The following is a 27,923-nucleotide window of genomic DNA, read 5'->3' as shown; positions in this document are numbered from 1 at the left end:
TCTCCTGCAGCTGAGTGCAAACCACACCCACCTCCACCAGCCAATCACTGTATACCAGCTCATGATCACACATGTCTGTGCCCTTTGTTGATCCTTTCTTCCTTTGTCAGTTCTTTGCTATGTTCCTGTCTGAACCCGCCTACCTGTCTGACTGTTACCTGTCCACCTGTTATCTGTCGACAGCCCGGACTGTCTGCCTGTCACTGTGTTGTTTTTGACATACCTTAATGTGCTAGTATTTGAATTTAAAATGTAATAACAACAAACAACAAAGACAATAGACAGACACTATACAACATAATAAAAGATAAAAGTGCTCCAGGATCTAAAAATAAGATCTGGTCCAGGACTCAGAGACATATTACTGCAACTTGATTATTATTATTTTCATTATTTAAATAATAAGTTCTGTCTTATCTTACTGCCCTGAAATGACTAATGATCATTCACTACAGACTGTGGTGACTATTTGTCTGTGGCTGTAGTTTAACACAATAGAATCAGACATGGTTTTGAAAAAGGGGAACATCTTGAACAAACAGTATTAGCAAACCTATGATCAGATAAATTTGAATTTTAGACAAATAATTGTTGCTTCCCACCAATTTGCATGAAGTCAAATAATGTTCAACCTAATATTTCCACATCCTCCCATCTGAGGTCAAACCTTTAGAATAAACAGAGAGCCAACAGAGATGGACATAGTTCTTCTGCTCATTGTGGCTGCATCAGGCAAGTGTCTTATTTGTTTTAAATATATTTTAATTATTTTATTACTCTACATTACCATATCACTGTGGCTACAAAGCAGTCATCATACTGTAACACTATTATGATGTACGACAGTTACTGTATATAATACTTATCCAGTGATTGAACATCATTGTGTTTTTCAATATTTCTTGATGCTGAACTGACTTTTAAACCCAAACACAAAGACCTTGGATGTGTTTGAGAAAAGCCTGAACCAATCACAGCTCTCATTTTTCAAATATAATTGGGGATAAATCAACCAAACATACGCAGACGGAAGGATTTTACTCAGTACCAATAAGAGAATGCAAAAATACTCCATTAGAAGTAAAAGTCCTGCATTTAAAATCTATTAAGTAAAGTTTATGTTAACAGCAACATGTTTTTAAAGGTGTGGTCAGTCATTCTGGAGAAAGAGAGTTGATTCACTAACAACGACCACGGCATCGAATGTATGAAATAAGAAGTTTATTGCACATAATGGACGAATGTGAACAGATGTGGTATACTGAGGGATGAGGGGAGGGGGTTGAGGGATGAAGGGATGGAGGGGTTCGCCGTGATGTAAGAGGAAACCGAGTGGGATGTGAGACTCTGAGTGGGGTAGGCTGTCTTTTCGTATCTCTTGTAGAAACCCCCAGTGGTTCCTGTAAGAGAGAGAGAGAGAGAGAGAAAAAGAAAGGGTTTGGGGGGAGGGATGTGGAAAATGAGTCAAGGAGGGAGTGAACAGATAAGGTGTGCTTAAGTAAGTTTGAGCGGAAATGAGATGAGTGCAGGGCGTGGTCTTTGTTCCTGAACCTAGTTATAAAACTTCATTTGTTGGGAGCACGAACTCGACCTGGCTCATTCCCAGCTACTTTGTTTGTTTCCCACAATCCAAAGCGTCAGGATGTTACCACCTGGGAAAGAGACTCAACAATCCCCACTGACACCACCTTAAAGTACTCATTGTGCAGTAAAATGTTCCCTGTCAGTGTTTTACTATCAGATATTACTTTTTGGATTAATATTACTGCTGCATTAATGTGTATGTTGCATTTTATTGCTCCAGATGTTTCAGGTTGAGCTCATTTTAAAGTGGAACTATCAAGGTAAAGATTACAGTCTGTTGGTGCCTCTACAGCATCTAAAGCACAAGTCTGAACCACTGCGCCAGAATATACAAATACTAAGTAGAGATTAGCACTAACCAGCATAAACTGTGAATGATGCATCTCCATCAGTATACATTTGAAAATGAGCGCAGTGGTTTCACAGACTCCCACTCAAAGCGGAGGCTGGGGAAGGTGGGCCGCCCTCCTCTGATTAAAAACACTGATTTTATATCAATGTAATGACGTAAACAGACGACTGTCAGCATTGGACTGAGTGATTTAAAACAGTAGATGGCATGTTGAGCTGGTTAGAATGTCAATATTAACACCAGATTTAAAGAGTTTCATCACAGCACAGTCATATAGTTTAGCTTACAGCTCATGTTTTAGGGTGAAGAACCTCTAAATGAAAGCAAATCAGGAATAGTTCACTTCAGTCCCCCAAAATCCATCCCTATTTTACATAAAAGGTATTGTCAGTTTCATACAATATTTCAGTATGATAGTACTGAGGACTTAACTACAGTCAGTTACAAGTCTGATTCTACTATAAAGACAATGACACACCTGAATATTGTTAAATGTAATGAAATGTAATGTCACTGCAGGGCTGTATGCTGTCTCATCAAGAGGCAGTTCCTCCGTCTGTATATGTAAAGTAGTAATATGAGCACTTGGATGAGGCAGGTAAAAAGTGACTCTTTGCACTTCTGTACTCGCCTGTATGAGGAAGTGTTGACCACAAGCTTGTTCATACAGTACTATAAGATAAGCTCTGTTTCATCCTGTTGGTTGTCACACTCCTGCAGACTGCGTGCACTCTGTATGACTGTTTGACCTTCTTTGTAAAGAATAAACCACACAAACATTTTACTTCTCAAGTCTTTATTCCAGATCTCACCAATTAAAATTTCAGTATCCAAAAAGTTAACATTGTTTTATATAGAATGTGGAGACTGCACTGGAATCAGACAGTAAGGAGAGAGTCAGAAGTGGAGAGACGGAGGAGGAGGAGGAGGAGGACCAAGAGCCGATGAACTGGAGGAGACTCTCAGTAAGTTCCATGTTTCGGGTCCTCTGGAGCTTCTGTGAGCATCCACGACTTCTAAACACACCTCACACAAAATGTATGGTTTCTGCCCTCAAATTACAAATTCTTACAATGACTCTTTAGTGCCCTCAATATACCTGTTAATACAGATTTAAGTTAAAATTTCATAATCCAAACGCGAATCTCAGCAAAATATCTTTCATGCCTAACCGATTGAGAATGATTTGATTACAACGCTTATAAAAATGAAAAAAATTTTTTTTTTTTTTTTTTTTTAATTTTTTTTTTAAAAAAAAATTATATCCCTCTTTCTCAGTACAGAGTTACAGTCAAAATTTTCCAGCTCAGTTCATGAGTGAATGATTTGACCTGCTTGATCTTCTTGTACTTCCTGTCTCACTATCTCTGTATTTTAGCCATGATAGTGTCGTTGGATAAGTTTCCACTTATCTCTAATATCTCAACATCTACAACATGAATTGGTTCAAAATTCTCTAACTATAGCTACAGATGCAGATACAGATACATAATGAATGAGCTGTTTGTTCAGATAGAAAGCTACCAGTTCCAAATATTTACACTGTACAGATATCCTGTATGTTTGAATGTATCAATAATCATGACAAACATTTTTGTATGGAAACATAAAGTGATTTCAGAATGAAGCTATATAAATGTGATATATCACTGCCTTGAAATGATTAATGAGCATTTACTAGAGTAGCAGAAAAACAAAATGGTATCAGATGTGTTTGAGATCCCTGAAATGAGATTTACATTATTTACCTAATATGTAAATAACTGTTTCCATGAAACCAGATGATACTGAAGTACTGTAAGTTATTTTTATGTACAGCCTGATAATATATTTGAACAGCTGCAGTCACACCTCAGAACAAACAAACAAAGAGCCAACAAAGATGGACATATTTCTCCTGCTCATCACGGCTGCATCAGGCAAGTGTTTCACATGTTTTATATTTGTTTATGTTGTTTTATTACAGTACATTATTATATAATCTAATATAATCTCTCTCTCTCTCTCTCTCTCTCTCTCTCTCTCTCTCTCTCTCTCTCTCTCTCTGTTTCTATGCAAATGTTAAAATGGCTGACTGTTAATATACCATGCGTTCTGTCTAAGTAAATCTGTGTGGTGACATATATATCAGTTGGAGCAGCCTTAATTAAAGTTAAACTGTATGCTTTAAACAATAAAGTATAAAATAACACACCCTCTCTGTAATATATTAACCTTGCTGTTGTCTGGAGGGAGTTTCGCTCTCCGGTGTTAAGGCAAAGGCTGCAATGAAGCGCCTTCCAACGGGATAACAACTACCTAAAATTACAAAAAAATGTATTTGACGTGTTTTTCTTTTTTCTTTTTGACCTGCTAACATGGAGGCAGCTGACTTTATGACCTATGCTGCAGTCAGCCACCAGGGGGCGATTGAGATGCTTTGGACTTACATTTGGACAAATACAATATAGGATTTATATATCTTTACCTTGCTGTCACACAGCCATTTCTAATGAACAACTGAAGCCTTATACTGCCTTCTCCAAGGCCACCACTGCCTCAATCCACAGAAACATTAGTTCAAACGAGCGGTAGACCAACAACTCCCTTGTTCTGTAAAATTACTCTTTTTGTCAATTGACTCTGGTGGCTTTGAAGATAGCATTGATATATATATATATATATATATAAAAGACACCCACCTAGAGCCGAAGGGTCTGTCCTAGGTTTCTGCCTTTTAACAGGCAGTGTTTCCTTGCCCTTGTTGCCAAGGTCTTGCTCATGGTGGTACTGTTGGGTCTCTGTAATTAATGTTATAAAGAGTTCGGTCTAGACCTGCTCTATTTGAAAAGTGTCCTGAGGTAACTTTTTCTATGAATTGGCGCTATACAAATAAAATTGAATTGAATTGAATTAAGATATATTATATAAGTATTTTTATTCCAAATCTAATCAATCTGTCTGTCACTGCAGGGCTGTGTGCTGTCTCATCAACTGCTGGACGTCAGTACCATTTTATTTATGACCTGAAGAACATGACTGAAGCCCAGAGTTACTGCAGAGAACATTACACAGACCTGGCCACTACAGACAACATGGACGACGTGAATACCCTGAACAACATGGCAGATTTAAGCCAAATGGTCTACTCTGAATACAGCCATGTGAGTTCACTTTTGTCTTTATTTCATTTCAAAACCATTTTTGACAATTATGTAAGTGACAGGCAGGTTGATGGAAAGTAAGTTGATAAACTGTAATAATATTTTGAGGTGCTTTACTTGAGTATTTCCATTTACTGATACTTTGTACTCCACTACATTTCAGAAAACACTGTTAGCAGCACTTTAATGTTGTGTCTAATCAAACTGGGGCTTTAAGTTTAACTACTTTAGATACTGTTTTACGGTTATGCTGTTCCTCTAGTGAGGACAGTCTTTTAACTCCTTAGCAAAGGTAAACTGGGGTGAGTTGAAGCTGTTAATTAACATTAATGATGCCACGCAGCTAATTTGCAAGGGGGTCATGTCCTATGTGCCCCGCTAAGGTTAGTGTTGGGGTTAGGGTTCCCCGATCCCATACAAAGCAGGGAACATAGAACCCGGGGAACATAGGTATGCTCCCTTTGCAAGCTAGCTTGCTTGTTCACCTGCCTCAAACTTGGCAAAGTAACGTTACACTATACTGTCGCAGATTGTTAAATGTGACTTTTCATAGTCTTCATGGCATTAATTATTACTGCACCCAAAGAGGAGAAGATCATGGCAGGACTAAAAAACCAAGTTCACACTCTTCTGTGGAGTCTTAAGGCGGTTGGCATCCATAAATGTTGCATTACTACTGGATTTCAACAGTTTCACAGTACAACCCACACCCACAGTGACTCCATTCAGGACATTGTTCATTTTATAACTCAGATCCATGTTGGGTTGATGAAAACCCTTCCCTCAAGTAACATCTAGATCTTCTCCAGATATGTCTTCAACGTCCAAGAAACTCCTAGCAACGTCCAGCACAAGAGACTGTGTGTGTGTGTGTGTGTGGGGGTGACGTTTGTAAAGCGGCTCACACTGAAAATAACAGCAACATTTTGTCACATTTAGCTTCAAACAATGTTTAAAAAACTGGTATGAATTTTTTAGAGGGGTTACTTTTTTCACATTTACAACAATATTTGTCAACGTAGAGATATTTTAAATAGTTAAATCCAAATATTAAATGTTACACCTAAATGTTAAATGTTAAATGTTAAATCTAAATGTTAAATCTAAATGTTAAATCTAAATGTTAAATCTAAATCTAAATCTAAATGTTAAATCTAAATACTAAATATAAATATAAATATAAATGTTTCGGGTGAAACAAAATATTTAACTAATATGCAAATTCAAAAAGCTGGTAACTGGAAGTACCAAAATAAAAGCTTGAGGAAGTCAGTGTGTGTTTATAGTGTCAAATAACAAATAAAAACCATCTCATTCGGGGAAATGGACTCTTGGACATGGATTATCGTGATAATAACTACCTAAAATAATAAACATGTTTGGAGAAACTGTATTTGAAGAGTACTTTGATCATACAGAAACTGTTCTAAATGTTTTTATCTGGATGGATAAAGGGTAAAAAAAATGCAGCACCTTCTGTTTCAGATGTTTAGGCTTTGCCTATCTACATCTGAGTATGAGCATTTTCAGAATTTAAGTCCAACAACCCAGGTTAGCTCACTTTACCTTCACTGTGGCTGAGAGTTTGATTGACAGCCTGGTGGTAGCAACTGGTGAGAGGCAATTAACACATGGCTCATTTGAATATTAAAATTAGCCATGTGTTGGTCACCACATGAAAATGTAACCAATGAAATTACTTATTTTGACACAGCTTTTTTGACACACATTTTTAGCCAATAAGTATTAAACTAACGAGGTAATGTGTCAAAAGGCGACCTTTTTTGTTATTTTCTCAAATGGAGGACAAATGAGTGTCAGGCTTAAAGGGGAACTTCGGCAGATTTTTACCCTAGTCTTGATCACTAGAGGTCACAGAGTACTGTCGGTTCTAGCAAACTGGAGATCCTGCAGCTAATGGCCAGAGCTCCCAGTTAGTTATAATACACTTCTTGGGGGCATATCCTAAAGATTGTCTTTTGCTCCTCTTAACAGACACAAAATGCAGTTAAAATGTCTGTGCAACATGATCAGGGCCCTTACTTGACAACAACATGCCTTTTCAACTCATACGTTGTGCAGAAACCGTACAAACAGTACTGTCGCCTACCTGTTTTTCCACCGCTCGCTTCACCGAAAGCCCAGAATAATCGATCACAGAGATAATGCCGTCACGACGAAAAAAAAGGCCAGCAAGAGCCTACCCCCACCCACCACCACCAGGTACGATACTGGTAGGGTACTGTCGGCGATGGTTGCTCTGCGAAAATGTCCAACAAATCGGCGTTAGCTGAGAACATCAGCAGAGCCATTCTGGCGGCTATACAAAATTTTTCAACAGCGACAGCAACCGCCTCAGGGTCATAAGCCCTGCACTCTTCATAAAAGTGACACTAAAAACTCAAAGTACTCTTCAAATATAGTTTCTCCAATCGTGTTTATTATTTTAGGTAGTTATTATCACGATAATCCATGTCCAAGAGTCCATTTTCCCGGATGAGATGGTTTTTATTTGTTATTTGACACTATAAACACACACTGACTTCCTCAAGCTTTTATTTTGGTACTTCCAGTTACCAGATTTTTGAATTTGCATATTAGTAATATTTAGTTTCACCCGAAACATTTATATTTAACATTTAACATTTAGGTGTAACATTTAATATTTGGATTCAACTATTTAAAATATCTCTAAGTTGACAAATATTGTTGTAAATGTGCAAAAAAGTGACCCTCAATAATTCATACCAGTTTTTTAAACATTGTTTGAAGCTAAATGTGACAAAATGTTGCTGTTTTTTTCAGTGTGAGCCGCTTTACAAACGTCACCCCATATGTGTGTGTAGTCTATAACCAGTGTTAGAAAAAGTACTGAGATATTTGACTTAAGTAAAAGTAGCAAAACAATAATGTAAAGATTCTCCATTATTTGTTTATTAGTTACATACTCAAAGTAAAAGTTCTGCATTTATAGTAATACAAACTTTCCCTATTTACAGAGTTATATTTTCATAAACGTACATGTAAGCAGCATTTTAAAGTTGAAGCTCGACTGAAATAATTTTAATGGAGTAAAGATAAATACATTTATTTTTAAAATAAGTAAGAGTTGTACTATTGTGGTACTCAAAACATTTTCCCAAGGTTGGCAGGTCTGCAACTGTTAAATACTGAAATAAAGTCGTAGAGGATCAGACTGATAGGCAATGAACGTTTTATGTACAAATATTTAAAAGCTAAAGCAGACTCTAATGCTTTATGTTACATCTGAGGCTAAAGCAAAAAAATCTAATATTTCTTTCAGCGAGCCTGGATCGGGCTGTACAATGACGTGGACAGCTGGAGGTGGTCACTGTCAGACAGAAGTTTCTACGGACTCGGGGAGACTGAGTTCAGAAAGTGGTATCCTGGACGACCAGGCAATGTGTATGATCGACCATGCACAATAATTAATACGGATGGACTGTGGTACGACTACAATTGTAAAAAACAGTACAAGTCTGTCTGCATGGATGTCAGAGGTGAGAATGTTAACCAGTGAAGTTAAAAACATATTAGTTCAGTTTCTTGAACTTTTCTCTGCTTCTCTTCGCCTCTTTGCTTTCATTATATGTGACTATAAAGTGTCAGTCAGTCAATCAAACAAACTTTATTTGTATGGCACCTTTCATACGGTGCAAAGTGTTTTACTGATGACTTATATGGCGATAATAATACAGCACAGGAGGGATAGAAGGACGGAGCAGGGTCATTTATAAAGGTTGCTACGTACAAAAAAGTTGCCTAAACGGTGGTGAAATGTGCGTACACATATTTCAGGAATTATATGCGGTAAAATGTACGTACTTCTCCATGTGAAATATATTTTTAAAAAATGAAGACGATTAAATATATAATATATATACAAATATGAAAAATGAAGACAATATGTACAATATGGCTGAAAACTTCCTGGGTCGTACAGGAATCTGCAACAATTTCACATTCATGCTCAGATTCAGTAAGAAACAAAACAGCTGAATGTGTTCAACAGGTCTGAGAAACATTAACACAACATAAAATATGCATCAATTCAGGGTTGATTTCAAGGATATTTCTATCCTTAACTGCAGGAGGACAACCGTAGATGCAGCATGGATGGAAAATTGTATGTTATGGTACCTCTGCCCAACCCTTCACTGTGGTCTCTTTCCAGGACCCAATGTGACATTTGTCCCCAACAACAATCTCATGACATGGACTGAGGCCCAGAGCTACTGCAGAGAACACCACACAGACCTGGCCACTGTGAGGAACATGGCAGAGAACCAGAAGGTGAGTGAGCTGGTACCTTCAGGACAAGACATCTGGATCGGCCTTTACAGGGACCCCTGGAAGTGGTCAGATGGAAGTACCTCCTCATTCAGGTACTGGAGACCAATGGAGCCTAACGGTCCGAACGAGCTTTGTGTGGCAGCAGACTTTAGCCACTCTGGACGATGGGAGGACTGGAACTGTGACCAGAAGAGAGCATTCATCTGCTACAGACAACGTGAGTGGTAACCCATGTTTCAATTAGTATTTATATTTGGATTTAGGTTTAATTTAACATCCAATGTCCAAAATGAGAATGTCTTTGGACAGAAAATAGATTTTAACACTGATGATGTTGATCATCTTGGCAAACTGGTGTGGAGAGCTGGCAGACAGGTGATCCTGGAGGCAGAGAGAACCAGTGTAGGGAACTCTGGCAGACAGACAGGCAAACCAACTAACAGGCTGGCAGCAAGACTGGCTGAGTAGACTCTTCAGTGAGCTGAAGCGAGGCTCTAACATACTGTAGACTCTTCTCATTCTCTGTTTGGTGCCTCCTCTTCTCTTCTATTCTCCGTCCTCCAGGGGCGTATCCAGAGGGGGGACCTGTGATGGCTCTGACCATACCTGAAATCTGATTGGCCAACCCAAGTGCCACCCTATTATCTTCACCTCTTCGCAGGCTCTGTTTTAAAGCTAATACATCTATTGGTAAAAACATGTCATGCTAGCATGTTGGGAAGGAGGCTAAATCAATTTTTTTTTCCATTATCAAAGGGGTGCCTTGACCTCTGACCTCAAGATATCTGAATGAAAATAGGTTCTATGGGAACCCACAAGTCTTCCCCACATTATATGCAAATCCCATGCAGTGTTTTGCATAAATAGGGAATAACTGGTCAGAGCCCCACTTGTTCCACCCCAGTCAACTGCCACTGCTGTCCTCCTGCATGTGACCTGGAAATCAATCTCAGGGCAACATCTTCAAGTGCATCTCAATTCCTAAAATGCATCTGGAGGAGAGAGGAGGCTTGCCAGAGGAGCTATGAGTGAGGATACACAGGTGTTTCCGTTACAGAAAGCTTTACAATGTGTTTGGCCCCTTGATGTATAATAGAGGTGTGACACACAGCTGTAATATACAGACCTTCAACTTGAAACAGGTAGTTTTTTTGGAAAGGGCTGTGTGCACATGTACATTTATAAAACTTAATAATGACAGCAAACAAAGGAAACAAAGACTGCTACTCCTCAGCACATAGACTCCCTCCTCAACAGTCTGGGAGTGGTCCAAGGCAGGATGAAGCAAGAGGCCTGCATTGAATGTCAATATTATATGAACTTTTTTTTTTTTTTTTTACAGTTACAACAAAACAAGTGATAAAACTGAGTGTGCTGAAAGACTCCTCTCTGGATCTGAATGACCCTGCTGTGGTGGAACAAGTCTCGAAGCAGGTAAATCATGTTTGACCTTTCAAACTGTATGCAAACACAGAACAACCACATTTACAGCAAATTACAATAAAACTTTATTGATCCCCGGAGGGGAAATTCACAAAAACAGCCTGAAGAGGTTGGAAACAGATACAGAGTTATTTAAAATAATAAATACAGCAACATAAGAACATTAAATGATATTCAGAAGCTGTATACATTATATACATTACAATACTTTGGCCATATACGACTTGAGCATTGTGTAGGAAGCTGTGCAGATACATATGTGCTGAAATAAAGAGTCTAGTAGGGCCACTCTGCAGGCCATATAGTTAAGAGTCAACACTCAGCACTCAACTATCTGCCATCAAATGCAGCAGGAAAATGTGCAAATACAATCTAACAATCCGAGAAAAGCCAGAGCATTACAATAGAAGAAATAGGGGGAAGAAAGTTAAAATGTACAACAAGTGAACTGGTTGAAGGAACATATGACTAACAATGCAGAATGTAATATCTCTGTGTGAGTGATAATGTTGAGGAGTTCTGTGTCTCAGATCAAACAGAGGCTGAAGGACCAGGGGGTGAATGAAGACATCAAACTGAGCTGGAGGAAGCAGTCAGATGGAAAGATCTTCCACAAGGACGAGAAGGAGACAGAGAAGAGGAAGAAGAGGGAGCTTTAATTGCTGTGTCTGTTTTCATCAGAGTCCTCATGTAATGGGTCAGAATATATCTGCAACAATCAGTCAGTTAATCAATTCATAATTTTATTTTACAAGCAAAAATAACAAATATTCACTGGTTCCAGTTTCTTAAATGTGAGGATTTGATGCTTTTCTTTATCGTATATGGTCATTAACTTAATATCTTTGGGTTTTAGGCAGTTGATCAATTAAAAAAAGATGTTTGAATTTATCTGCTTGGGCTGTGGGAAACTGTAACAGGCATTTTCATTATTTTCTGACAATAATGATAACATTAATCAATAATGATAACATTAATCAACAATGATGATAACATTAATCAATAATAATGGTGACTAGTTACAGCCCTCAGTCAGAATTATTAGATAGTAGATATTATAATAGATATATGGGTAATGATTATATGCCAGCTTGTGACCTATCAACTTCCTTAAAGATACTATCAGATTAGATTAGATAAAATCAGACACTGTATGTTAGATAAGATTAGATTAGATATAATATGATAAGATTAGATTAAATTAGATAACATATAAGATTAGATAAGGCACATGTGAGTGGGACATCATGAAAATGTGTGAAATAAATGTGTCCTTGGAGAAAATGCCATTATGAAATGAAAATAATACTCAATAAAGTTATGTTATTGTGAAAATGAATGGTTAAAGTAACATTTCATAATGAGTTATGTGTCTTAACGTATTTAATTGGCTTAATTGTTTGAGCTTCACAGAATTTTTCATACCCCTCTCCTGTCCAGTGAAAACTGCTCCAGGAGTGTTTTGAACGTTTGGGATAAACTGAAGGATGTCATAATAACACTCTGACCGGGTATAAGGTGAATGGCCTTGTTTTATTGCATTTTAAAAGCCTTTAAATTGAATTAAATTGTAGATAGAGGGAGAGGTTAACAATGGAAATACTACAGGCTTCTGAATACTACCACTGCTGACAGCTGGAGCCCTCTAGTGGCTGCTCCTGTGTTTGTGCCACAATGTGATAATTTATTTAAGTGAATGATCTCATGTATTTTTTAGGGAGGTGATGTCAGTGTTGGACATCAGGAATGCAGTTTGTTACATTACAATGTTCATTAACATCAGGAATGCAGAGTGTTAACATTCCTCATGTTAGTGGATTTCTGCAGCAGTTATTTTACCTCCACTTTATCTGTTCAGTGGAAAATGGAAATGTTTTCTCTCTAGGCTTGTTTACTATGCACATATATACATGGACATATGTTTGTTTCAACATACAATCATCAGTGTCTTAATTGACTTCTGACCAAATTCTATCCAGATCCAATCAACCTACTAGGAGTAGTATGAGCCTGAATTTCTTAAATAAAGCTTCTCCCGTTCTCATGGGTGCTTTCCTGTTGAACAGGATCCAAGGTGGTCTTGGATTCCCCAGGCCAATCCCACATTAACACAGACTCTTTTCAGTGTGGTTGGGGAGAAACTCAAGGTTAGACAAAGAATGGTGCACCAACATAGCCAATGATCTCAGGCAGATCTTAATATCTGTCCTCAACTGTTTCCCAGCTCCACTTCTCATAGTTGCTTCCCAACAGAAGACGGCAAACTACGAGCTTACTAGTAGCAGAAGTAGTATTACAGAAAGATAACAAAAAAGTGACTCTACAGGTAATTACCTAACTCAAAAAAGTGGATTTAGTTTTAATTTACTTTTTAAACTCCTTAATTCCACCGGTCATGGCTCTGTGATGCTGTTTTATTCTGTCCTCCACATGGCTTCACCGACCAGGAGTGTTTCAGTTTCAATTATTTAATTTATTTGTATAGCACCAGAATCATAACAGAAGTTATCTCAATGACACTTCAAATAGAGTAGATCTAGACTGTATCTTTATAAAATGATTTACCCAATAGTTCCCACCATGAGCAATCCCTTGGCGGCAGTGGCAAGGAGGGTTATGCCCGTCTGATTTTGTTGACTTGTTCAGGCTTTTGTTGATTTGGTCATTTTTTTCTTGATTTATGTGCTTCTACCATGGATAGTAGGCTACGTAGTTAAGTCTTTTAGTATTTTGACAATCAGGTGACTGCACAGGGTGTTTTATTTTGGAAAGGTGACACAGCTGTAACCACAGGAATCAGCCAGTTAGGAAGTATTATGTATTTAACTGTGATTGTTGCTAATTTAGTTATGATTTAATTTACAGTAATGTCGTAGTGAAATTCAAAAGGTTTGAAGCCACAAAGTAAAGCTAAACTAAGTAAAATAATATGTCATATTACAACAGAGGCTAAAGAAACCCAAATGAAATGTTGCTTTCAGCGAGCCTGGATAGGGCTGTACGATGACATGGACAGCTGGAAGTGGTCACTGTCAGACGGAGGTTTCTACAAACATGGGAAGTTCAGACACTGGTCGCCACGAGAACCTAACAACCACAAAGGTGCAGAACTCTGCACAGAGATGTATGATAATGGACTATGGAATGACAACAGTTGTGAAGAACCTTTGAAGGCCGTCTGTTTTGATGTCAGAGGTGAGAATATTAACGAGTGAAGTTTAGTGCTTGAGCTCTCTGCCTTTCTGCTTCTCTTTGCTGTCTTTGGTTACATGAGGGTCATTTAAAGCAGACTGAGCCCTGCCTTCATTTCACTGTAAGAAGCAATGTCTGTTGACCCATACATAGGTACAAATCAAAAACATTGTATTGATACTGTATCGATTCTAAAAAAACACTATCGATTCTTGTGATTGAACCCCTAACCACTAGAGAGCAGCGTTGTGAACGTAAGCGTTTGCTCAGATTTTATGCACATTGTGGTTATTCCTAAAAATAGATTAAAATAAATTTTATTGTAATATGACTTTTCAATTGCTGTTTAAAATACAGAATAAAGGAGTCACTGTCTCAAAATGGCTATAAGAAGAGGACGCAAAAAAGCTCTGATGTGCCTTTGAGGATGAATGTGGGACAGGACACCAGCATGTTCATATCCTTGACGATTTTCACCTTCACGCTGACATTTATTTACCCTGGACTGAGATCACAAAATCATGTGAGAATCCATCTTGCCAGACTCAAACTAAAATAAAGAATAAAGACTCTTAATAAAGGCATAGCAAATATATATATCTATATCTATATATAGATATATATACATAAAAAAAAAAAAAAAGTAAGCATGAAAATATCGTATACTTCAGGCACTCGAGGGTTGGGGTGTGCCCCCAGCTCCCCCTCTTCCCACGGTTATGGTGAGAATTGAATGTTTTCTCCAACAATGGCTGTTAAGCAGGTTAGCGTAGATGCTGCTAGCACCACTTCAGTCAGACAACTCACGTTTGAAATGTTTATTACTGTTATAAGCCGTATTAGCACGGGACTAGTATTACCTGGGGACCTCTAGTAATTTGTAACAATTGCGGAAGTCGTCTGTGATCTTAATCTGCCATGTCCGTAATTTGTAAAGTAAAAATTCCACCGCAGATGACCTACCATATAGGTCATGTGATAATATTAGTCCCATGCGAATCGGCATCTCTGTGATTTTGAGTCGTTTTCTGTTTTTTTTAAGGTTCTTTGTGTTTTCCGCACCTTTATTCTGCCTTTTTCCCGGTCGAGAATTATGGAGGCTGCGTTGGCAATTATAAATGAACGTTTTAACAGCATTTTGGGTGCAAATTTAGGAGGCTCATCTAGGTACACAACATGGAGACCTATTCACAGAAAGAGCAAGCTCAAATCCATCAGAAGAGCGAAATCTCGAAAGATGATTAGATGGATTACATGCATGGCAGCATGGGGTAAGGAACATTTTTCTATCTTTCAACAGGCTCACCAGTTATTATTATATTAAAAATATATTAATATATATAATGATATATTAAAAATATCCATATCTAAAACTTCCGTTTTGTTTTTTCTTTTGTCTTTATGGTCATATAGTTATTTATACATTCATGTGGCATCACTGCAGCATACATTATTCTGGTAGCCCAGGTTGTCCTTAAAAAAGAATTTGCATTACAGGGTTGAGGTTCTACAAGCATTATTACACACAGAGACCAGGCAAACCAATAATAGGAAAAAAGGGCTTAGTTAATATTAACAATATGTTTTGCATAACCTCTCATCACCCATGCTATTATCAAGCTATTAATTAGCTATTACCTTACCTTCCTGATGGCAAATGCAAGCAATATTGACAGCCGTCTGTTTTCTAGTACTAGTAGTTGTGGTCGGTGACATTGTGTGTCAGTCAGGGCTGGGTTTAGTTAACTTTCAAATCAATATATAATCCCTTAAGATTTCTTAATAGGTTGGACATGATACTGTTCTTCTGCCAAAATTTTTTCAGTACTTCAATTTGTAATAAAATGTAGGCCTACCCTTGAATTAAAGTAATTGAATGTGAATTTTTCCCATCCCTGTAGCCACCTTCAAAGCACCAATTTGCATGTACCCTGTGCCTTAGAAATGTGCAGAAAATGTCAATACTGCAAACTCACAATGTGTTTGTACTGACTGCCTTCCCTCTCTTGTATAGTAAATGCATGGTATATTGAGAGAACTCCATGGGAGCGTGGGCATTCCTTCTGGGAAACAGAGGTGCTCCAGAAATTCCTGGAGAAAGATTGGTACGTCAACTTTAGAATGCCCAAAGAGGCCTTCAATATCCTTTGTGACCAGCTGCGCCCATACTTCAACCCCCAAACTACAAACATGTTGGATCCAGTACCTTTAGAGAAGAGGGTTGCGATTACCATCTATAAAGGCACATTTCTGAACTTTGCAATTGACATTCCGTTTAAACTTTGTTATAAAATAACGGTTGTTTCCTTTTCCTCTTTACATAAAATTAAATACTCTGTTATAAAACATAAAAATTGTGCAAAATAATGCTTTCCTGTAGGGATGCACCAATACCAGAGTATCAGAGAATTTCACAACTTATGACTCTTGAATTTAAACAGTCAACGGAATATTTAAAAAGGCATAACAAGAACAAATAAGGCTTTCCTGCAAAGTGGAAAGGCAGAAATAAAAAAGCTAGTTGGGTGGGTCATTATAGTAGTGCACCGGATATGCTGCTGGGGCAGGGGGTCCGGGGGCTGTGGATGATAGATCGATGCTCTCACTTGACGGGCCTTGGTGAGGTGGTTGACTGGACTGACAACACCCATGTTCTCTACAAGAAAGGCCAGATTCACCTCCACCTGAGGAGACTGAGGTCCTAAGCAGGGCTCTCCTTAAGACTTTTTATGACTCTGTGGTTGCTTCAGCCATCTTCTATACTGTGGTCTGCTGGAGAGGGGGCAGTACGGACAGGGACAGGAAGAGACTCAATAAACTGATCAGGAGAGTGAGCTCTGTCCTGGACGGTCCTCTGGACTCCATAGAGGAAGTGGGTGAAAGGAGGATGTTAGTGAAGCTGACATCCATCATGGACAACACCTCTCACCCCCTACATGACCCTGTGGTGTCCCTGAGTAGCTCCTTCAGCAGCAGACTGTTACACCCACATTGTAAGAAGGAGAGGTTCCGAAGGTCTTTCGTCCCTGCCGCTGTCAGACTCTACAACACCTGATCAATGTTGTAGTTTCAGTTTTTTTCAAATTATCACCATACCATAGTATTTATTTCAAGTAATTGCTGCTGTGACAAGGGAATGCCTCCGTTGTGGGATTAATAAAGTAATACAATAACAATGAGCAAATACCTTAAACCCCAGAAACCGCACAGAATGGAACGCTATCAGTGGAACAATCTTCTATGTGTGGGCCTTGGCACCGTTCGTCGTGTGGCCATTCCCCAGAAGCACCTTGGCCCCAGAGGAATATACTACCTAGTTAAACGAAACTGCTATGTGTTGGCCTAGGCACCCGCCTCTGTGTGGCCATTTCCCATGAGCACTTCAAGCCATGAGGGAATATACAACTTAGTGAAACCTCATGCAAGAACATTTGCCATACAAGGAAAGATATAAATAATCTAAAACAAGTATATAATTAGACAGCAGATACAAATATTTAAATGCATTAAGGGGACAGGACTAGAACCGCAAATCTGAGAACAGCCCTTGTCTAAGTATTGTCGCAGTATTTTAAGATTTTAAACAGATTTAGCCTAAACCCGCAAGTGTGATATGAAGGAACGAACATGAGGGATAATGCGCATAGCGAAGTTAGACAGAAGTTTTTAGAGAGAATGGAGGCGGCAGACCAGGATTTGATAGCTGTTCTAATGTGAGACAGCTTGTCTTGTGCAGAGATGCTTGCATGAGCACATTATCGAAGGTTATGCCAAACACGTAGAAGGGCCTACACTAGCCTGGAACTCCTGGAAAAGCTTCTGACTGTAGAGATACTGTGAACTGGCGGGGGCGAAGGAAAGTCAACTACTATGAAATCATCTAAAAGATGCAAGACGAAAAGGAGTTTGCAGGTGTGTAGAGAATCCAACATAATGCTTCTGTCAAAAGGGCTACTGCGGCAACCGAATGTCAGTTTAACATGAAGATTTAGAACAAACAATTAAGAAGACCATCTACACTGAAAAGATGCCATTGGGAATGGTGAAGTGGTATGACTTGAAGGCATCTGTAATGTCGCTTTTCCCAGCCATACACCAACCACTGGGTACTGCGTATTCTACTGAAACATAGAACAAGGAAAACGGCTCTTGAGAAATTAAGCCATTTATGCTCGGAATGGAAGAATCGCTAGGAGTCAATGACGAGAAGTATTTTGTTTGAATATTTCCTTGTGGCAGCACCTATGGGGCTCACTCTGAAGATGGACAAGGGTGATTTTGACAATGACCTACTAGTATTCCTTTCTTTTTATTAAACCTCTTTCGGAAAGAAGATCCTCTACTATTCCTGGTAGCCGACTGCAGGTCAACTACGGGTTTTTAAAGAAATGGGTGTTAAACAGAGGAACCCACAAGCAGAACACAAACTCGGTTGGTTATGATTTCCAAAGATAGGCTTTATTGAGAACCAGCTGATGAAACGGAATGTTACGCTATAGTAAACAGAGACACGTCAAGCACTAGGACCAAGCGGAAAAGGGCCGCTCAAGCTGAAGCCTGTTTCCCTTAGTTTAGACCCGCCCACAAGCTCCTCGGTTGGCTCTGCCGTTTCTTGTGTGATTGGCCGTCCCCGCTGTCACTCCATCTTGCTTGCACACTGGTCTGCTAGTTGCCCAGGAGTCCTTATTAATCTGCCACTGTAAATTGGGCGTTTGTTCTGCCTGGGTCACGTCAGCTAGAAGGATTGTAATATCAGAGGTTTCATTTACATTAACGTTTGAATTGGTGTCCATGTGCGTATGTGCGTGCATGCGTGTGCGTATGTGTATTTGGTAATTAGGCGCAGCCAGGATGTCTAAAAAAAGATAAGTGGACATAAGAGACTTCTTTAGAAGTCAAAGTGTAAGTTACTCAAACGCCCATCCTGCAACACCTTCACTGGCTCCCAATAAAGCAGCATATCCACTTCAAGATCCTCCTCATCAATTACAAAGCTTTCAATAATTTTGTAAAGTGTCTTTGAGTTTTAAGTGTAAAATTGGTGGTACTGAGTTGGAGTGAAGTTGACTAAAAAAGGTGAAACACAGAACTGGGTGATAATGTTTTGCTACATGCTTTACAACCAGTCAAACCAAAAAAGGGAACAGTAAACTTAAAAGTATCAATAGAAAACTAGAAGAACTACTAGAAAACACAGTGAACTGAAAGAGTTAGAGTTTTATTAAAAATACTTCCCCCCCATCTCTGAAATCAAAATATCGTCCTTGTATGCTACACTGTAACAAATTGACTGTAGAATTTACAGTAAATACCTGGCAAAAAAAGTTGCCAGTAAAGTATTGTAAAATTGCTGTTAATTACTGTAAAAAGGATTACAGTATATTACAGGATAACTTTTACAGGTTTTTGTTGTATATAAAGCAATTTGTTGTTGTTTTTTTCGGAAAAACAACTAATAATTGTAATCTAGTTTACAACATTATCTTGTATTCTATTCAAATTACAGAGGTTACCTGGCAACTAAAGTTGCCAGTAAATAGCTGTTAATACTTCACAATACAATATGTTGTTGTAGAATGTTTTTACAGTAAATTTTTGTTTTTCACATTAGCAGCTTTGCAAAATATGCATATTGAATGAGACCAGGCTTGCTGTTACTCCAAAATTCATCAACATTAGATTTTCTTCACCTGTTAAATAAAACCAGAGTCAGAGCTGCAACAAAACATCTTTTATTAAAACTCAATAGTTTTACAACATGCCTTCAGAACTCAATTCGAATCCCCATAAATGGTATGGTATTAATTTCTCAATTATTATTATTATTATTTTATTCATGAATAAAATAACAATAATATAAGGCTTCAGACAGAAACTGGTTAGCCTAATTAAGCACAGACTGGAAATGGGGAAACAGCTAGCCTGGCTTGGTCCAAAAGTAACAAAATCTGCCTACTAGCACCTTTAAATCTCACTTTTTAACCTTTTAACGGAGTCCAGATGCAAAGCGAATTTTAACCACCTAAAACAAGTCCCACCTAAAATCTATATCAGTTCAAGTGTATGTTACATAGAGAAAATTCACACCGCTTTACATCGCTGTCAGACGGCCCTTATACCATATAACTCACGTATTCCTTTGCATAATTGCAACTTTGCCCGCTGCGGCCGCACTGTATTACGCCGTATGCGTAGGAATACGTGAGTTATACGGTTGAGAAATGTAGTGCCAAAGGAAAGGGCCGTCTGACGGAGAAGTAAAGCGGTGTGAATTTTCTCTATACAACGTACACTAGAACTGATATAGATTGTTTTAGGTGGTTAAAATTCGCTTTGCATCTGGACTCCGTTCACTGCAGTGCAAAGCTGAGCGTCTGTGCTGGAGCAGCTCTCTGCTTCTCCAAACTGAGGGATCGCTGAGCAGCAGCTAATGTAGCTAACACACCAACTATAAATAAGTACTTCATATGACCCCACTTCAAAAAACCCGAACTATCCCTTTAACTCTATCTATCCGAGTTAGGGATATAGTGTGAAAAACGCCTGCTGTTGTTGCCGATGTTCACCATATCTCTGGGGCTGGTGCCGGAAGAACAACAGATTTTGCAGCTGCGCCGGCTAAAATCCGTTATTCACACTATATCCCTAACTCGGATAGATAGAGATATGGTTGAAAATCTGCAAAATGTCCCTTTAAGAACAATGTCCACTCATATAGTGGGGAAGGACGGGAGGATTGACTGAGCTGTTCTTCTTCTCATGCATCTTCCCACTTCTTTGGCTGACCAGCTTTGCCGTCTTGGTGCCACTGATGGGGTTGAGTCCAATGAAACATCTGAAATCACAAAATCACATGAAAAGAAACTTCATGAAAAAACTGCGGTCACAGCTGCTCCACAAGAAAAGAGCAGAATATCAGGTTGTTCAAGACAAGCTAATCATTTGCCCATCCAATATGAAAAATTGCAAAACATGAAAAAACTAAAATTAGGCTGTTAATAATTTTTCATTATCATTTCAGCTGTGCTGTCCAGGCAAGCTGAACCAGGAAGTGGCTCTACAATGCAATGACTAATACAGTGGAAATGTCATAATGGTTAAAGGGATAGTTTGGAGTTCTTGTCAAAAGACACAAGTCAGCTGAGGAAAGTCACTTACGCAATATTATGAAACATAAAACTTTAATTGAGATTAGCCTTCCCAACAACCTCTCCTGCAGCCGAGTGCAAACCACACCTTCCTCCACAGACCCATTTGCACGAAGTCAAATGAGACTGAAGTACAAGTGTGTGTGTGTGCAACCTTATAAGCTATTTCAAGGAAAACTGTCTGAAGTTGCAAAGAGCCAACAAAGATGGACACATTTCTTCTGCTCATCACGGCTGCATCAGGTAGTATTTTAAACTTTTTGTATTTATTTGTATTGGTTTATTACAGTACACTATTATATCATCATCAAAACTCCTATGCGAACTTTGAGTACTATTATGATGCATTTCAGTCATATATTACTTCCTCCTGATTCATGAGAACTCATAACACATTTCCTTTATATTCATGACATCCATAAATAGTTGGATTAATACACACAGTAGACAAAACAATATAGGCCTACTTTAACAATATATGACAACAGTTCATAGTAGACTATGCTATTTGTAAGTCCAAAAAAAATCCAAAATTGATGTAGTGGCTGTGGTATTTTCCACGTTCTTGCCGAGATTCTCTTTGAGGTATTTTGTTTGACGGCGAACCATCTTCCCAGGACTCAATGCTAGCTGAAGCATTTGTTGCTGTTGAACCACTCCCATCAAGGCAATGCCTCTTGCCATGACTTGTTGTGTCAGACATTTCATTTGATTTTCTTTTAATTTACCCTGTCTTGATCTTAATCCATGATCTTTACAGTTAGATAGTCAATGAATGCGCTGATAATTTTTGACGTGAATCATAAAATGGTGGCGTAGCAGTGTCATAAAACAGTCGCAAACAGCCAAATGTATTATGATGTTTGAATGTAATTACTAACTGGCTTAATTTTGAAAACAGTACATACATGGTACTCATAAATAAGATATGTAATCATTCAAAGACAGTTTGAGAAACACTTTTGATTTAAAACACAACATTTTCCAATCAAGTCGCGGACCACTAGGGGTCACTGGCAGACCACAGGTGGACCACTCTTTGAGAATGACTGGAGTAGATATACAACGTAGTATGAACAAACAATACTCAAGTGATTTTACTATAAAGACAATGACACATCTGAATACACTAAACTATGTTACAAAGTAAAGATATATTATGATTTTTATTCCAAATCTAATCAATCTGTCTGTCACTGCAGGGCTGTATGCTGTCTCATCAACTGCTGGACGCCAGTACCATTTTATTTATGACCTGAAGAACATGACTGAAGCCCAGAGTTACTGCAGAGAACATTACACAGACCTGGCCACTATAGACAACATGGACGACGTGAATACCCTGAACAACATGATAGATTCAAGCAAAATGGCCATCTTTGAGTACAACAACGTGAGTGCACTTTTCACTACTTACTATTCTTTCTTTTACATCAAAACTACTTTTAAAATTGTGCACCTGATACAGAGAATAGGCAGACTTGGCACACAATTGTTTATTTTAATGAATATTTCTTAATGACAAGCCGATGTTTGTAAAATATATATATCTCCCTTTCAGCCACTTTAAATGAACGCAGTCAGACTTAGGTATGGTGGCCCACAGGGTTCAACAAACTGCAACTCAATCTTCATCAATCAACACTGCACAGCACAGCAATTAGGAAAAAAGTTGTGAGAGAAAACACAACCAAACACAAAAACATTCTGCAAGTCACACAGATCACAACTGAAAACAACAGTTTCACAGGGGACAGTAAAAATGATATTATGTTATTGAATCTGTCAGTGGTGTTCAATAATCTGCAGGCAATCATTTTCTGCTTGCATGATTCAGATATTATTACAGATATATGTTGCAAACCTAGCATTAGCCTTTTGCTGATTATCACCAATAGACCTTTTTCTCAGGAACCATTCTGACATTACACATAGTAATCACTGGTGTTACCAGTAATGCTGATCAAGGTTCCTTTAAACTTACAGAGTCAGATGCTATTGTGCATGTTGGCTAATTGTACACAATACCTGAATGATGCAATCATACTAAAAAAACAGTTTGTGAATTAAATCTAAGTTTTGTAACTTATTTCCAAAATTTGCAGTGTTTCTGTACAGCATTTTGTTTTTCTAAATGCTGTGCACGTGTTGTCACATGGGTGAGGATGTTTTCTTCATTTGTATATGTTTAGTCCATTTACATGTGATTTCTTTAGCTGCCATACATTGAGCTCTCAGGACACTATACAAACATGATCAGTAAGGGTTTTGGTAAAGGATCAGATTCATACTTGCAATTTAAAAATATACAGTAAAAACAAAATAGGCAGATCTTTACATAAAAACATGAGCAGGTTTACTTTTAGCAAGGTAATTTCAAGATTAACAAATTCTTTATATCAGAATTAAGGTTATTCTAATGTTATGCTGTTGTTTCCAGCGAGCCTGGATTGGGCTGTATGACGCCTGGAATAGCTGGAGGTGGTCACTGGCAGATCAGATGTTCTACAAAGACGGGGAGGCAGAGTTCAGGAACTGGGAGGTTGGGCAACCAGACAACTACGAAAGTGCAGAATATTGTGTTGCCATACATGACAATGGACGTTGGCGCGATGGCCTCTGCACATATGTCACCAAATCAGTCTGCTTTGATGTCACTGGTGAGAATCTTTACTACAGATCATTTAGAACAATAATTCTAATGCATATTGATTAAAGAAACAGCTCTGGTTACTTTGAGTTTGTGTTCAGACATGGAGGTTGTGGCTGCTCATATTCACTCTTCCACAGACGACACAAAAGTTCTTTAATGGACTTCATTTCACATGATGGTCAGCAGACACAGTGAAATAAAAGAATAAACTTGCATCAGTAATGCATACAAATATTTCCATAATCCATACAAAATATACAATATGTCATAACCTGGCTCCTAGGCCATGTCAAATATGGAGAACACAATAGATGGCGAGAAATTAGTGAATTCATTATAGTAACTAAAACAACTGAGGTAATAAGTACCAGTGTGGAGTGTGTCAGTCAGTAACATCAGTAATGTAAATGTGGCGGTGTGAGCAATATGAGGTAAAAATGTTGTCAAGTGAAAACAAAGCAGAAATCAAACAAATGTGGAGAATGTGCTGTAAGTATAAGTGCCAGACCCAGGTGCTCCAAATCTGGTTTGCTACTGATGGCACCTTCAAAGACACACAGAAAAAACAATAACTTTAGCATATTGCAGCATATTGAGCAGGGACCATCACTGCTTGGGAATGAATAACTATATTTTTGTCTTTTCCCTGAGGGTCTGAATTACAATTTTTTTACTGATGGCTTTGTAGAAATAAAGTCACTAAGAGTGCCTGAAAAGTCATCAAGCCCATGACAGCACTGATCGAGGGGTAGGCCTACTGGGTCGAAACCAAGTGTACAGATGTGAAGGGGAGTCACACACTTATGTTTTCAACAATGAAAAATGTACATATTTAACATATTTTCTACTGTATATTGTTGGGAACAGATTAATACTTTTACATTCCCTCCAAAGAATGCCTGGTTGTTACTACAGTTTTGGGGCATCCTGGTAGGTCACCTGGTAGAGCTGACGCACCATGTACAAACGCTCAGTCCTTGTGGCGCTTCTGGTGGAATTTCAAGCATGGCCTAGAACGAGCATGATCAGCTCCAGGGCAGAGCTGGAACAAACAGTGTCTTCAGCCCTGAAAGGGGATTTCAGGGCTGAAGAAGGGGGTAAACTAAATAAACTCAGCATTTATTAAGCTAACAATTTCTTCACTGTAGATCTAAGTGGATTTATCATGGCAATGCCTCAGATTGGATTTCTGTACATCACTTTGGCTCTTGCCAAGCAGAATATACTGTATAATATCCATGACATACTGTAAGTTATGGTAGTTCTACAGAACACAGCACTTCACTGTGGTCTCTTTGCAGGGCCCAATGTGACTTTTGTCCTCAACAACAATCCCATGTCATGGACCCAGGCCCAGAACTACTGTAGAGAACACCACACAGACCTGGCCAGTGTGAGGAACATGGCAGAGAACCAGAGGGTGAAGGAGCTGGTACCTTTAGGACAATTTGTCTGGATCGGCCTTTTTAGGGACTCCTGGAAGTGGTCAGATGGAAGTAACTCCTCATTCAGGTACTGGCAAACAGGGGAACCTAATAACCAATCGGGGGACGAGGCGTGTGTGTCGACAAACTTTGACAGCTCTGGAGTTTGGGAGGACTGGTCTTGCAGGGCGAGGAAAGAATTCATTTGCTACAGTAAACGTGAGTGGTCACCCATGATTTAGATTTAGGTTTAATTTAGCATTAATAATTTTCAGGAAATAGTTTGGAAAGTTAGCATGCAGTGGTGATCAATTTCAGATGATATATCTATATTAATTGAATGAATTGTCAAATTGATTATATTCAAAGGAGTGTCAATATTACATTTCACAGTTTGGACAAAGCAAGTGATAAAACTGAGTGCGGTGAAAGACTCCTCTCTGGATCTGAATGACCCTGCTGTGATGGAACAAACCTTGAAGCAGGTAAATCATGTTTGACCTTTTGAGCTGTATGCAAACACAGAACAAACAAATGATTCTTGCCATGCAAATTAAAATAAGACTTTATTGATCCCCAGAGGGGAAGTTCATGTTACAGCAGTAGAAAAACAGTCTGAAGAGGTTGGAAACAGATACATTATTTAAAATAAATACAGCAACATAACATTAAATTATATTCAAAAGCTGTATAAATTATATACATTAAAATACTTTCCCCAGTAAGAAAGGAAATGTATGTAGGAATCTGTGCAAATACATATACTGTAGAAAAGCCAGAGCATTTAAAATAGAGGAAATTGTCAAGGCTAGTCGACTGAACCCAGGAGCAGACACAGACAAGATGGACGGTTTAAGGGTCTTTATTCCACACGCACACACACTGGGGGGGATGAGGGGTGGCCACGGCAGGGACAGGCAGGTGAAGGGGCAAGAGAGACCGGAGACACGAAGGCACTGGAGAGCCAACTCTGGGAGCTGAACTGCACGAGAGGCTGGGGAATTGGCAGAGGCACTGGAGACACGGAGGCACTGGGGAGCTGAATCTGGAAACAGAACTGCACGAGAGGATCCCTGGAGCTCAGGAGAGAAAGTGGTCAGACTGGAGAACAGGCACAGGTAAATCACGAGTTAACTTGAAGTAGCAAGCTACACACTGGAAAGAGCCACAAAAGTACCACCAAGTTGGCTGAAACAATCTGGCACTGAATGGGAGGAAGACCGGGGTTCTTGAAGGCTGAGGCATGATGAATGATTGAGAGCAGGTGAGAAGAATGGAGGCCGTGCCCTCATCAGACACACAGGGAAGGAGGAGGAGCAAAGGGAGCAGGAGGGGAGCAGAGCCATGACAGAAATACGGGAAGAAAGTTACAACAGGTCAACACAATCTTAGAAAAAACAATAAGTAAATATAGAAATGTATAATGAATGAATGAATCTCTGTGTGAGTGATAATGTTGAGGAGTTCTGTGTCTCAGATCAAACAGAGGCTGAAGGACCAGGGGGTGAATGAAGACATCAAACTGAGCTGGAGGAAGCAGTCAGATGGAAAGATCTTCCACAAGGACGAGAAGGAGACAGAGAAGAGGAAGAAGAGGGAGCTTTAATTGCTGTGTCTGTTTTCATCGGAGTCCTCATGTAATGGGTCAGAATATATCTGCAACAATCAGTCAGTTAATCAATTCATAATTTTATTTAACAAGCAAAAATAACAAATATTCACTGGTTCCAGCTTCTTAAATGGAGGATTTGATGCTTTTCTTTATCGTAATGGTTATTAACTTAATATCTTTGGGTTTTAGGCAGTTGATCAATTAAAAAAAGATGTTTGAATTTATCTGCTTGGGCTGTGGGAAACTGTAACAGGCATTTTCATTATTTTCTGACATGACAATAATGAGAACATTAATCAATAATGATAACAATAATCAATAATAATGGTAACTAGTTACAGCCCTCAGTCAGAATATGTAGATATTATAATAGATATATGGGTAATGATTATATGCCAGCTTGTGACCTATCAACTTCCTTAAAGATACTATCAGATTAGATTAGATAAAATAAGACACTGTATGTTAGATAAGATTAGATTAGATATAATATGATAAGATTAGATTAAATTAGATAACATATAAGATTAGATAAGGCACATGTGAGTGGCGGTGACATCATGAAAAAGTGTGAAATAAATGTGTCCTTGGAGAAAATGCCATTATGAAATGATAATAATACTCAATAAAGTTATGTTATTGTGAAAATGAATGGTTAAAGTAACATTTCATAATGAGTTATGTGTCTTAACGTATTTAATTGGCTTAATTGTTTGAGCTTTACAGAATTTTTCATACCCTCTCCTGTCCAGTGAAAACCCTGTATCTCCAGGAGTGTTTTGAACGTTTGGGATAAACTGAAGGATGTCATAATAACACTCTGACCGGGTATAAGGTGAATGGCCTTGTTTTATTGCATTTAAAAGCCTGTAACTTGAATTAAATTGTAGATAGAGGGAGAGGTTAACAATGGAAATACTAACGGCTTCTGAATACTACCACTGCTGACAGCTGGAGCCCTCTAGTGGCTGCTCCTGTGTTTGTGCCACAGTGTGATCATTTATTTAAGTGAATGATCTCATGTATTTTTTAGGAAAGTGATGTCAGTGTTGGACATC

At 38.6% G+C, this 27,923-nt stretch overlaps 2 protein-coding genes across 6 annotated transcripts in view; one reads left to right on the top strand and one right to left on the bottom strand.

Moving 5' to 3' along the window:
* LOC127377051 (macrophage mannose receptor 1-like) overlaps positions 1-27,923 on the bottom strand; it is a 92,728-nt gene that overhangs the window by 31,880 nt on the left and 32,925 nt on the right. The gene's annotated exons all lie outside the window — the stretch shown is intronic.
* LOC127377052 (C-type mannose receptor 2-like) lies at positions 686-26,988 on the top strand. 4 transcript variants are annotated; one of them, XM_051424618.1, is made up of 7 exons: positions 2,792-2,901; positions 3,776-3,855; positions 4,889-5,079; positions 8,384-8,600; positions 9,275-9,610; positions 10,736-10,827; positions 26,731-26,988. In XM_051424618.1, exons 2-7 carry the CDS (start codon positions 3,819-3,821, stop codon positions 26,857-26,859), a joined length of 1,002 nt encoding a protein of 333 aa, XP_051280578.1. In that variant the 5' UTR covers positions 2,792-2,901; positions 3,776-3,818; the 3' UTR covers positions 26,860-26,988. The 4 variants fall into 4 exon arrangements, with proteins under 4 accessions (XP_051280580.1, XP_051280578.1, XP_051280577.1 ...); XM_051424617.1 differs by lacking the exon at positions 26,731-26,988 and adding an exon at positions 11,367-12,171; XM_051424619.1 differs by lacking the exon at positions 26,731-26,988 and adding an exon at positions 11,367-12,171 and having other exon boundaries at positions 2,798-2,901; positions 3,782-3,855.

The sequence above is a fragment of the Dicentrarchus labrax genome, unplaced genomic scaffold (genome assembly GCF_905237075.1).
Source record: "Dicentrarchus labrax unplaced genomic scaffold, dlabrax2021, whole genome shotgun sequence".
Classification (NCBI taxonomy): domain Eukaryota; kingdom Metazoa; phylum Chordata; class Actinopteri; family Moronidae; genus Dicentrarchus; species Dicentrarchus labrax.
The sequence above is the reverse complement of the archived record's forward strand: the minus strand, read 5'-3'. Positions and strand labels throughout refer to the sequence as shown.

What these genes read in the sequence shown, in the direction of transcription:
- LOC127377052 (XM_051424618.1), top strand. Translation starts at nt 3,819, where the DNA reads ATGGACATATTTCTCCTGCTCATCACGGCTGCATCAG. An exon ending in TCTACTCTGAATACAGCCAT is followed by an intron (nt 5,080 to 8,383) that starts GTGAGTTCACTT and finishes TATTTCTTTCAG; the next exon opens with CGAGCCTGGATCGGGCTGTA. An exon ending in TGTCTGCATGGATGTCAGAG is followed by an intron (nt 8,601 to 9,274) that starts GTGAGAATGTTA and finishes GTCTCTTTCCAG; the next exon opens with GACCCAATGTGACATTTGTC.